General features: G+C 34.1%; 1 protein-coding gene and 1 long non-coding RNA gene across 2 annotated transcripts; both read right to left on the bottom strand.

Annotated features, from left to right (window-relative positions):
• Positions 1-354: 354 nt before the first annotated feature.
• On the bottom strand, positions 355-2,436 carry LOC120332761 (galactosylceramide sulfotransferase-like). The gene is made up of 3 exons (XM_039400077.2): positions 2,215-2,436; positions 1,446-1,910; positions 355-1,201 (listed from the first exon to the last, which is right to left on the bottom strand). Exons 1-3 carry the CDS (start codon positions 2,361-2,363, stop codon positions 583-585), a joined length of 1,233 nt encoding a protein of 410 aa, XP_039256011.2. The 5' UTR covers positions 2,364-2,436; the 3' UTR covers positions 355-582.
• Positions 2,437-7,478: 5,042 nt separating this feature from the next.
• Positions 7,479-9,677, bottom strand: LOC144431299 (uncharacterized). Its single transcript, XR_013479927.1, has 2 exons — positions 8,870-9,677; positions 7,479-8,579 (listed from the first exon to the last, which is right to left on the bottom strand). It is a non-coding gene; the product is annotated as an uncharacterized LOC144431299 (long non-coding RNA).
• Positions 9,678-12,298: the final 2,621 nt, after the last annotated feature.

Genomic DNA, 12,298 nt, shown 5'->3' with positions numbered 1-12,298 from the left:
ACAACAACATAAAATTAAATTGATATATAGGTCCATTTCGTGTACAATAATTCAGAACTGGCCACTACAAATGATCGTGTTAGGTTAAAGGTCACTGAAATGCGGAAGCGTATTCCCAAATTCTGTCAAAGTCACTTGCTGTGTACTGTACTGTTTTCTGCTTTGTATTTAGGCTGTTGTAGGCACTCGTCGTGTTTAAATCTGACTGCTTCTGTTGACTAAAAAGTTATCTGTTATAAATACTGATTACTAAATAATATATAAAGTCTATTTATATATATGTATGCAAGAGGGATTTGGCAAGACAACAAACGACAGAACCAATTCCAGAATTCAAGTAAAAAAATTTAATACATCAAATTACCCATTAACTATATCCCGATTTGATCAGAATATTGCACAAAAATAGCAACACAAATTAGAGAATAAGCAAAAATCTTAGCTACATGAAGACCAAAAGAACATCTAGTAATCTATTAAATTTCTAATGCTTGACTATACAAAAATGGGAGAGCAGTATTGATCAATTGTTGTGAAGTAGCCATCCAATTTCTGGACAAATAATAAATGAGCAATATTTCATCATTCTACTTTCCTTTGAGCCATCATTTCCATTGTCCATGGTTTTTCACCTCTAATCAAATTGATGCAAGTTTGGTTATTTTTTGCTGATTTTTTTAAGTTAAACTTTTTCATTACAACACCAAGTGAATCATTAACTCCATCGGATGCATATTTTATATACTTATTACTCACTGCGCCAACATCAATGCAATCATGTTGTAACTGTGCATTCATTTTGTTCAAAGTTATCAGGTCTGCTTGCATTCTCTCATGACCATACGCTTCAATCTTTTTCCAAAACGTGTTATTAAAGTGTTGATAAACTGCTGCATCGATTTTATTCCATTCATAAATTTTCTGTTTCACTCTATCAGTTAGCAGAGTCATAGGAGCGTCTCTCGCATTTATTTTCAAAGCTAAAATATCTTCCATAGACCAACATAAATGTTCTCTCAGCAACAACATCGACTCCGCAAAATAATCAGACAACAAAACAAGATCGAAAACTTTGTCAAGTTCGTTAATTGCTCGTTGGATATATTTGTCATCGTCGCTCAAGTTGTCATAACCCATATCAAAAAATACTCCATTCTTTGCAAACCACCAGAATCGCCCATCATTTCTACCACGGAAGAAGCTGAAAATAAATGCAGCATATTACAGAATTATATATATAGCCCATATGTATCAGTGGGGACTGGTCTAAAGCCTTAATATGAAACATTTCATAAAATCTCACATCATTACATTAAAAACTTGGTTTTCGAAAAACTTTTGATTAATTTGCCTCCATGCAATTTTATTTTGGGTCAGGTTAACTTCAATCTGATAAAAAATTCCACGAAAATAAATGAAATACTCCATGATAAATACAAACTTACTAATCAGTGTGGTTTAACCAATATTCCAACGAGTTTGGTCTTTTATTGACTCTCGAAAATGGCGTACTATCATAATGTAGATAATCGAACATAGATTCGAAAAGCGAACTTGGTTCTCTTAGAATCGTGATATAAGCTGAATTTCTTGGCATAACTTTTTGTAATTCTGGGTAGTTGAAGACCATATGATGACATAATATATTAATAGGTTTTGTTGCAGGTGCCACAAACTGTGCTTGGAATTTATGTCCATAATGAAATCTTATATCTTGAGTATTCGATAATCCAACTGTTAAATCAGCTTTGTTTGCATATCGAAGCAAAACATTTTGGACGGCTGAACTAGCGGTTTTATGTGTTTTAGAAAACATGATATCAGAACGAGGAGAACAAATTCTATTAGAATTTTCATTGAAATAATAACCGTTCATCCGCAGAACTTCCTCTACTTTTTCCTCTTGTTGACTACAAAACAAATAAAATTTTAATTTAATATATAATAAAATGAATCAGCTATTCTATTGAAATATTCAATAAACAAATGAATTGTATGTCGGAAACTAAACAGATGAGAATATAAAGATCCCAGCTGATTTCTGTCTGTAGATAGTTTGACGGTTCAGTTCAATATGCGTCTAAATATGCTAAAAATACATGTTCCATACCCAACATATGTCAGTTTGTAAAATTATTACATAGGCTCGAGGAACTTTTGTGCAATACCTGCGGAACCCTGGTGGGGAAGTGCTGTCTTCTAGTGTTGTCTCACCTGACATTAGAATGGTATTGTATGAAACGTTTGTGCAATTGTACTAACTCTACTGCATTCAAGTGTCTTCTCCCGTAATAGCCGACCAATGTTCCAATTGCGAAGGTCCATGAAGTAAGCAATACAAACCTCGATTTAGAAAGAAACATATCTTGCCACAAGCAGGCGACACTCAGTGATCCCTTCAATTTACCAAGAACAACATTAAAAAGTTGAAGGAAGGCAAAGCTCTAGTATTTCTAAAGATGAAAAGTAATATAAAAAAGAAAAGGTTGAAAACTAAAAGAAAGAAGTGAATGAAATTTTGTGTTTATAAATCGCGACTTTATGTTGTTAAAAAATAGCTTTCCCGCGCAAGTAATAACTTTTAAGTACTTTTGAAGATGGCGAAGTCACATTAGTCAATGGGCTATAACTTTTATCTTTATCTAAAACTCTAAACGCTATTTTAAGGCTTGTAGTTTTACTTATTTTATTATTATTTGTTTCTCAAACTCTCCATAAAACACTAATAAACTGCTATGATGTTGTTAGGGCTATAAAATCACAAATACGACCACTAGAACTTTCACTCTGATTTACAGATATTTAGGGAATCAGTGGTGTATGTGACAGGCCTACTTTAAACATGTTCTAAACCTAAAGTGCAAAATTCATCGTGTAGGCTAATCATTCTTGTGTATAGTCTGAAGGTATAAATATATACAAGTCAGATGCGTATGCATGATAGATCGGTTGTTTACACATATCAATCGATATCAACTCTATTATTTGTTTGTAGCTGCAATGTTGTGATTGATTCGCAATAAAACTGCTGGTCTTTATGAATCTCCTTCTTCTTTGTTTCGTGTATCCTGTACACTATGATTACGAATAACGTGTTGAAGATATTTAATACAGAGGATATTAAAATATCGAACTGATAACAACATTTTTTCGAGGTATACAAGTGGTTTTCAGCTGTAAAAAATTTGATATTATCAAAACAATATTTTCAAAGGATTTTATGAAGTACACACAATGATTCATGTTTCACGATGCATGAAATTGTGTTAAGAAATCTTCGTCCATATGTTAAGAGTTATCACTATGAGCGATCTAAAAACTGCAAATTTCAGTTTAAACGTTTTTGATCTAAGCTTTTTATAGTTTATCTCTCTTACTCACTCTCAAATCAAGTACTTACTATTCATAAGCGTTCACTTGGAAAGGAAAATGGAAAACTTAGTGGCCGATTTCAAATACAAAGAATTAAAAGTCCTAAAATACAGACATATAGCAAATTACTTAAACACAAATGTTATGAATACGTGGTCCCCAACTGTCACTCAAATGACACCGACGGGTTCGCTATTCTTCCATGATGAAGCACAGTACAGCTCATAACAATCACAAGCTATAGTTATGATAAAGAAAAAGTGTAAAAATAATGAGAAATAAAAGAAAATTCTGCGGAAAAGCAGAAAAACCTATTGACGAAACTGCCATATCCCATCGGAAATACGGTACATTTAAACAATTTCGTCATTTTAGAGTTTTGTCTTGTAGTAATTGCTGAAACCAGGACACATCGGAATAAAATCCACCTGCATTTATTCCCCGGTCTTATTGTTATAGTAAAATATTTTGTATTGCTCGTCATATTATTGCAATGGCCATTTCGGCTTTCTAGGTTTTAGGATCGCAGAGTACCTTTTCATTTTTATACTATTGCGGAATTTGAACTGACATTTCTCGTGATACGAACGACCAGTTATTATGAGGTTTTATGACAACATGTGAAGGATTTTAAAGGGAATTTTAAAGGTATTATTTTGAATGAATGATATTATTTTTGCAATGTTTCAAGAATCTACTAATGCCGGGGGTCCTCAAACATTGGAGATATATGACCCTCTTTTAAAGACTGGCGGCACCCTAAACTCTTCTATGAACGCTTTCGGTGCGTTTCCAGATGTTACTTTGTGCGTAAAAATCTATAATTTTTTTCATTGTCAGTAATTTGAAATATACTAGGTTCGAAAGTTCGTTTCAATCATGCGTTCAGGTGTCGGCATGGAAAAAGGTAATGAAAATTTTGTTCGAATCGTCAATGTCTCAGTTCTTAATTTTCGACATATCACGTACGTCGTACGGTGTTAGAGATAATAGACGCGTTTTAATTAATTTATTACGTTAATTAGTCTCCGGGACCACCGTTATTAAAGTGATACTTGTTTTTTGTCACGTGCTGTCTCTTTATTGTTCATTGTCATACCACGATGAGTAAGGCATTTTCACCTTATAACCTACTTGCCAAAGCTTGCACCTGGTCAGATAGGTTTCTTCATGCAATAAATTACCGGAAATTGCGGGGATCGCTTACAAATGAGAAGTAGATAAATAGGATTGGTAACTTTTAATTTGAATACTTTAAATTGATATGTAATTAATTACAAACAATGACGTCGTTCTGTTACAAATGTGATTTGTTTCTGGGTGAAGTAAGTAACGTTTTGTTCGTTGGTATCTAGCCTACGATTTTTCAACAATTAGTAAGGATTTCTCTAATGTGCCGCTTAATTGTCCAAGTGTTGAAATGGATCTTTCACATATACAATCTTAAGGTTGTTTGTAACTTCAGCAAAGATAAATTGTACTAATTTGTCCTCACAAACTTGAATGAAGACATTAAAACTATCTATGGAAATCGTGAACGAAACCGTATAGCTCGTGAAACATAAATATAAATCAAAAAGTTTTGTTCTCGCTTTCTAGCAAGTATCACTTTCTATTTGATATCACACGTGTTTTTGAATGAGAATATATTTGTAAATCCATATAAGCACGCAAAATATTATTATTCCATACAAGTCAATTGATTTTAAAATAGATCTTTTCAATGAGCTTATACTACGTGTTACATGTGTGTGTACTTGTGTATATTTTCATTCAAAATACTTCATTCAAAATTATATCTCTTTATAAAATGAAAAATACTTCCCAACTATAGTTCTACATTTAGTAGAATATTTATACTGTACTAAACTATCATTGGTATTTTGTAATATATATAGCAGCTTTATTTTACCATAGTTAAGCAATTACAGATTATTAGCTCCTGTGGACATGGATTTTAAACATGAAATAGACTTATAGCTTAATACGTAAAAACCATGACTTGGCATACAAATAAGCGTTTACCATACTGTTAGTGCGTATTGGAATTGTGTGAAAGGAAATATCTCACTTGGTGAGGTCGTTCCATTGATACGTACGTGCGTCTATAATTAAAAAAACTAACTTTAGGACCCCTTAGAAATATGACGTATATTTTGACACTAATTGGGTTCAAATATGACAAATTGGTTATCTTTCTGCTTGTACGTGCACCTATATTCCTGTATTTTAAGAAATTCGATAATAAAACTTAAGCAAACGTAGGATATCTCTATAAATACATAATTTTCGTGAACTTTTGCACGCTGGATAGAAAATGCTTATACGAAAGACGCATTAGTGTAATATCAGTGTTTTATGTATGCAGCTACGATATTAAAATTCTCTGATGAAGGAAGATCACAGTTTCTATGAACAAATTCAACTGGATGGAAATCGAAAACTTTTCAAATAATTCAACTCTCGATACTTTCTTGATCGTATACTGATGACGCATTAATTCCCAGGACCGGTTTACAAATCCAATATTACCTATTCGCTTCCAAGATAATTTCGCCAACAAAGTTTTAAATAAGCAATTATTATTGGAATAAACGGATATGCCTGGCATTTCATGAAAGATCTATATATAAATGGACATCCACAATGTTTGTGAACTTTGAATGAAGCGTATGAATCATCATGGGTAATGATATATTTAAGAGGAAATTGATAAAATTAAAATCAGGAAACCTAATTGTAGATTAATAATTTTATTTGAATTTGCTAAATGGAACTTTTCTATATATTCAGCTATATACAGGTTTATAAATTTATGATTATTATACCTTCACTCTTTTTCAAGAATAACGTAGTGTTTCTGTGCCATCTTTCACAATAATATTTATTTCAATGAAATATAGAACATTGCGAACAAAATTGAACCACATTTCCGGAAATGCACACATATAAGTTTCATCATTATGTATTCAAAACAGAATACTATTCGCCGATCAAAAAATCAGCTCATGACTGAAACCCTCATTGGATTTGGTGGGGCTCGATTTATACGAGTTCTTATAGTACCTGAAGACATTTATAATTTCTATGATACATAAGCGGTTACCGATTGTGTTATTAAATTGAAATAACATACTATTGCGAGTGCGATTATATTTCGAAACATAATCACCCGAAATTCAATATGTAATACCGTTTCCATTTTTTAACAGCTTGGAAAACGGTATTTAATTGGTGTAATATCGAAATGATCATGAATATATATTTGAAGTATATATATTCTATCCCAAAATAATAATTTGCAATCCTTGAATACTAGTTTGTGAAACGATGTATGTAAATACATGAAAAACGACACTTTGGAAAACGAGTTAGTAGAGGTAAACTCTACCCAAATTACTTTAGGCCGCGAGCCGAGGCCCTGAAAAACGCCTAGAAAGTGAGTTTCGTAGCGCACATCAGGTAACTACCTGAAAATGATTTTAAAATGTTCCTTAAAAATTTAGTAACAAATATTGCCTTGTTCCCACTTCCAAAAGTTGCACGTTTTACGGAAAAGACGCTTTTACTACAAGAAATATGTGCTACGATCTGTCCTATATTCTCTACATTTTCGGCACTGAACAATGACTTCTGCATGACGTAACAATTGAATTAAACCAGCTGTTAGCGAGCGGATGAATATTAGTTATTTCTGCTCGACCTTGCGCTGAGTTGGGCAGGCTTTCCATAGCCCTGTTTAGTTATTATTAGTTAAGTTATGCTAAGACGTTGTTGAAAAATGTATAAGTAAATTATTAAACACTTGTAGATCCTTACCACGGATATGGGCCGTGAGACGAAACCATGAAAACGCCCAGAAAATGAGTTTCGTAGCGCACATCTGGTAACTAAATAAATTCTTCAGTTTTGTGTGAAAACGAACATAATGAACGCATTACAGCTTGTTCCACAATCCTGGTGCGAAATTGAATATAAGAGGTTCCCGGAAATTCAATAACCATAAGTTTACAACGCATACATAAGAACTATACAATTCGAGAGCCCTACAGCACACTAACACAAATGTTTTCCTGTAATGTTTTGCCTGACCAAAATCGGACTTCCTCAGTCAATCATAATTTATTAGGTAGATTACGAAAAATATGGCATACATGTAACCAACAACAAAAAATACTTTAATTGTGTGACAGGAGTCGGGAGTGACCTCGAAAGCAGCGACACCAACAACGCTGATTCACATTTGAGAATAAATTTTATGTAATAACCACAAGCAGTTTACAACAAGAACAGCATAAAAAGCTACATCCGTTTTATAGAAGCTATCAAGTATCAAACGTATTTATTTTTAAGCAATGAAGTCACAAATTAACATCGTGAGCACGAAAACACAAATAAATCAGTTATTTCTCACTTAGAAATTTACCGCAAAAGTCAAGAAAATTAAATGAATGTACAATATGTACATAACATAGTGAACAGAAATATTACAATTTACAATTAATCTTTTTTTAGTTTATGTGGTTATGTATTTGAACAAAGGCAATAATATTTCTAGAAACAGGACTACGACACTAACAAATGTCCGAAAAAAAACAACAAATGTATGATACTTATTAAATCAACTGTAATATCTAATTCACTTTCTTCTGAATTGTTTTCGAAATCCACTATCTCAAAAATCGAATTTTCCTCTATAGGTGTACTGTGATTTCTGCAGTCAATACAAAAACAAAAATCTGTGCAATTTAAGTTGATTTTGGCACACTTTCATAAATTATTTTGACTATTTTTCTTTGCAGTTTGCCAACTCAAGAACTGATTTGAGGGCCACATGCTTTTTCAGTGAATCATTGTTGGGTGGAGAGTATAATCCTTATGTTTGACAGTGTTAAATAGACGTGCCCTGGTACCGGTATCATTTACATTCTTCATATCCTCTTCAAATTCCTCAGCTTTATTTATTAATACCTCGTTAACCTCAAAAGATCTTCATAGTCGAGGGAAAAAAATGAATTGAAAATCTCAATGAAGTCTCCAACATGAATTTGATGGGCAGTTCCAATTGCAGAAAAGTATACCTCATATACCTTTAAGCTTCAAGACTTCTTGTTTAATCCATTTTATAGCACTGATAGCAGCAGGGATCAGAGCCTGCGTTAGGTCGGATTGGTGGAACATTGCCGTTTTCTTTTGTAGTACAGTATCTAAAATAAGGAAGAAAATAATATTTGGAGCAGCATGATTTTAAAAATACCCCTAAATACTAACTAATACCTTGAATACATAATGCATTTTATCTGATGTACTAAATGAGCGTATATATGCTCATTGCATGTTCTACAGTCCACTCCAGCAGTGTTTGCATACCATTACTAGACTATATCTACACTAAATTTTGATATATCACAGTCTGAAATGTCCTATGACAGTATGAGTATGGACTATAGACTATATTTTGAAACATCAACTGTTTGTCTACAACTTCATTTCTCACCTCTCAATCATTTCCAATGCTACATTTCTTTCCACTCCGGCATAACTTATCATTGCTTCCCAGGTTCTTGTCGACTCTATGAATTTAGATTTAGACCAACCGACATTAGTAAAATTGATTAATTTCTTCTCTTTCACACAGCCGTGCATAACATGAACAGCCATTCATTTCTATTTCCAAATATGCTGTGGCCTATATAGTAGTATAAGTCTGCTGAATAGTCAAGAAGAGTCATTAAATTAATCATAAACATTTCATGCAAGCCAGAAAATATCGTTGTTTGTGACATATTACAGTATTATTCTAGGTCTAGCCTTCCTTGGAGTTACCGCACCGTACCTATTTAACAACGTCTTATGAGCTAGTGCTCAACTAAAATTGCTATTTATGGCAAGGATATACAAGTGTTTAATATCTTACCTATACTTTTCAACACCTCCTTAGAATAACTGGACTAATATTACCGGTAACTGAAAAAAACTATGGAAAGGCTACTCAACGCAAAAGCGAGCAGTTGAGTACATCTGATATTCATCCGACCACTGGGGATCCACCTACAGCTGACTAACTTGACTGTTACGTCGTGCAGAAGTCTGCGTTCATTGGCCCATGATACCGGAAAAGCAGAGAAAATAGGACAGATGGTAACACATATTTATTGTAGTAAAAGCGTATTTTCTGTAAAACGTGCAACTTTTGGAAGTGGGAACAAGGCAATATTTGTTACTAAATTTCTAAGGAACATTTTAAAATCATTTTCAGTTAGTTACCTGATGTGCGCTACGAAACTGAAAGATAAATGGCCTCGGCTCGCGGCCTACTTGTGATTTGATGAATTTCCAGAAATTCGTTCTAAAGTTTAATTTTTATTCCTAATGGCGTTGAAACATTTCGACGCATTCTCTCTTTGGTGCGTATGCCAGTGTATCAGAATTTTGTTTTGGATATCCATCGGTTTAGACAGAGGCACGTAAAGTTCACTATATAGACGAATACAGCTTGAGGTTCTTCAAGTTGGAGCTGAGTCAGTATTCACAGTCACATGAAGATCTATGCCGCCTCCAAGCGACAAAGATTTTAAATTATTTTTATTATCAAAAACCGGGTCCATTAAAATTAATTGCATTCGATTTGACTAATCTCAATGGATACGAATTTAAGTAAACATTAATTAAGTGATAGACGTTACTACAAGATAGGGATATGGAAATACTATATACTACCCTAGCGTAAACTAGTTGTGTTGCGGTAATTTTAGAAGATCTTCAACTCGATTATATTAATAATCACTTATTGAATTCAGTTGAACGTTCATGAACATTGTTGCACTGACATTTCAACATGACAAATGAAGCAATAGAGCAGTGGTTCTTAATTAACCTTTGCAAACATGTCGAAGCCTACGTTATTCTGCAAGCTTCCGTCAAACCCCGGTTTTGAAAAGTTAAAACCAGGGGCGCAATAAAAACTTTGTAAGCGGGAATATAAATTGCAACAAGAGAACTACTAACTCCACGCCCGACTGAGAATGAAATTGCCTTTCAGACAAACTTGCAACCACCCCGATCATTGTGGTGTAACTTAAATTGTCCTTACACTTTGTCGAAATATCCATTGTTGTGTCACTAACAATGACGTATAGTGACAAGGGACTTGATGACAGAAAGATGGTTTATGTTGTATAACTTGTGTGGGTGGAAACTGGATAGGGCAAATAATGCATTGCAAGTAATAATTTGGAGATTCGAAAACTGAAACAATATACCCCGAAAACGGTAATGGCTCTCGTTATTTTTTTTCTCAGATTTCAAATATTCAGCGTGAATCCCCAACGAAGCCATAAGCAGTATCTAAAAATGTTATAATGCAAAAGTACGCAAAAACGTGCGACAGTTTCGATGAAGTTTACCGAGATCAATCATTTCCAGGAACACAGAAACGGAGAGAAAAATAAAAATTAGAATGCACTATAAAAACGAATAACCTTCTACGAATATACGCGATACTTTCATATTCACCTGCATAGAATTTATGACCGGTTAGCACAGTATTTAAAGAGGGGAATGTTTTGTCGAAATATATAGGTTGGCCTAATTCTGACCCCCTAGGAATTATGGACAGGCCATGCAAAATCCTCATGAAAACGACACATTTCATTCGCACGTGACAGAGTAAATCATTTTGAACAGCACAATTCAGCTACCTAAATTCTGCATTCTATTATCGGCAGCTATCAGGAGTCAGGACCAGTGGATGCATTAGATAAGATACATACCCTAGTACAGAGGTTTCCGAAGGAGGGCGCTGCAGTTTATTCATCTGCTGGACCGAGTTTGGCGAACATGAGTGATTTTTTTAGTATTTCAAAATAAATCAGAAAAAGATAAGAAATGAGACTCGACATTGTCTTTATTCTTTGAGCCTACCTGTCTACAAATTTGAAAAGCATATGGTACGCATTAATCACAAAACTGAGTTTCATTTAAATTTTAAAGGCAGCATTTTTTTGTAACGGAGTCGTGAGTTTTTTCCGGATAATTTGGCTCTGCACGAACAACAAGTTTGGAAACCTCTGCCTTGTTAGTCTTTCACTGCTCATTTTGAGTAGAAAAGTCAAAAGAATGTTGATTGGGGGAGAAAGTATTTCTCAATGGGCTCATTATCGCCACGTGTTAGGACAACTTTGTAAACCAAATGAATCAACTCTTTTCGACAAATGTTATGTACTGGGCTTGGGGCATTGCAATGAACGTAAACTACTCATTAACTTTCAATGATATAAGGAAGCGTGCATTCCATTTGCCATCACCAATGACTTGCTCCACATCTTTTTAAAATAAACTGAAATGAAGGGAATGGGTGGATTTTGCAAGGGCACGATGGCCTTCTCACAATTCGTAAACCAGTCACTTTCAATTCAAAGAGCGGTTCATCTGAATAGTTTAATTGTCAACGAATCTTTTGATTTATCAGTGACACTATGATGGGTTATTTCTTGTCTAGAGAACCTTCTCGGATTTATAATGTATATGAGACAGGAGTAAAAAGTATTGTTGGTTTTGACGGTTCAACGTACTCGAGTGCAAAAAGATGGGGTGGAGGTGGTCTGTCTCATATACGATTGAAAACTCTGTAGGTGATTATGTTCCACTGAGTTGATATTCGAAGCCAAACGGGCATTTCCCATTTCGTCCGACACTGTTGTTGAGCAAACTGCGTCAGGCTTTACGAACAGGAAAATTTTGGACAATAACAAAAATCTGCTTTCTGGAAAAGTCGTGCTCATACTAGATTAGATAGACATTCTTCGCACACACGAAGCATCGACGTGCTAGATTTTACAGCCAACAACAACATCGAAATGATCAGCTTGCTTACACACTCAAGGCACATAAAACAAATCCGTATGAAGGAAGTCATAGTTCAAGA

The sequence above is a fragment of the Styela clava genome, chromosome 13 (genome assembly GCF_964204865.1).
Source record: "Styela clava chromosome 13, kaStyClav1.hap1.2, whole genome shotgun sequence".
NCBI classification, from domain to species: domain Eukaryota; kingdom Metazoa; phylum Chordata; class Ascidiacea; order Stolidobranchia; family Styelidae; genus Styela; species Styela clava.
The sequence above is the reverse complement of the archived record's forward strand: the minus strand, read 5'-3'. Positions and strand labels throughout refer to the sequence as shown.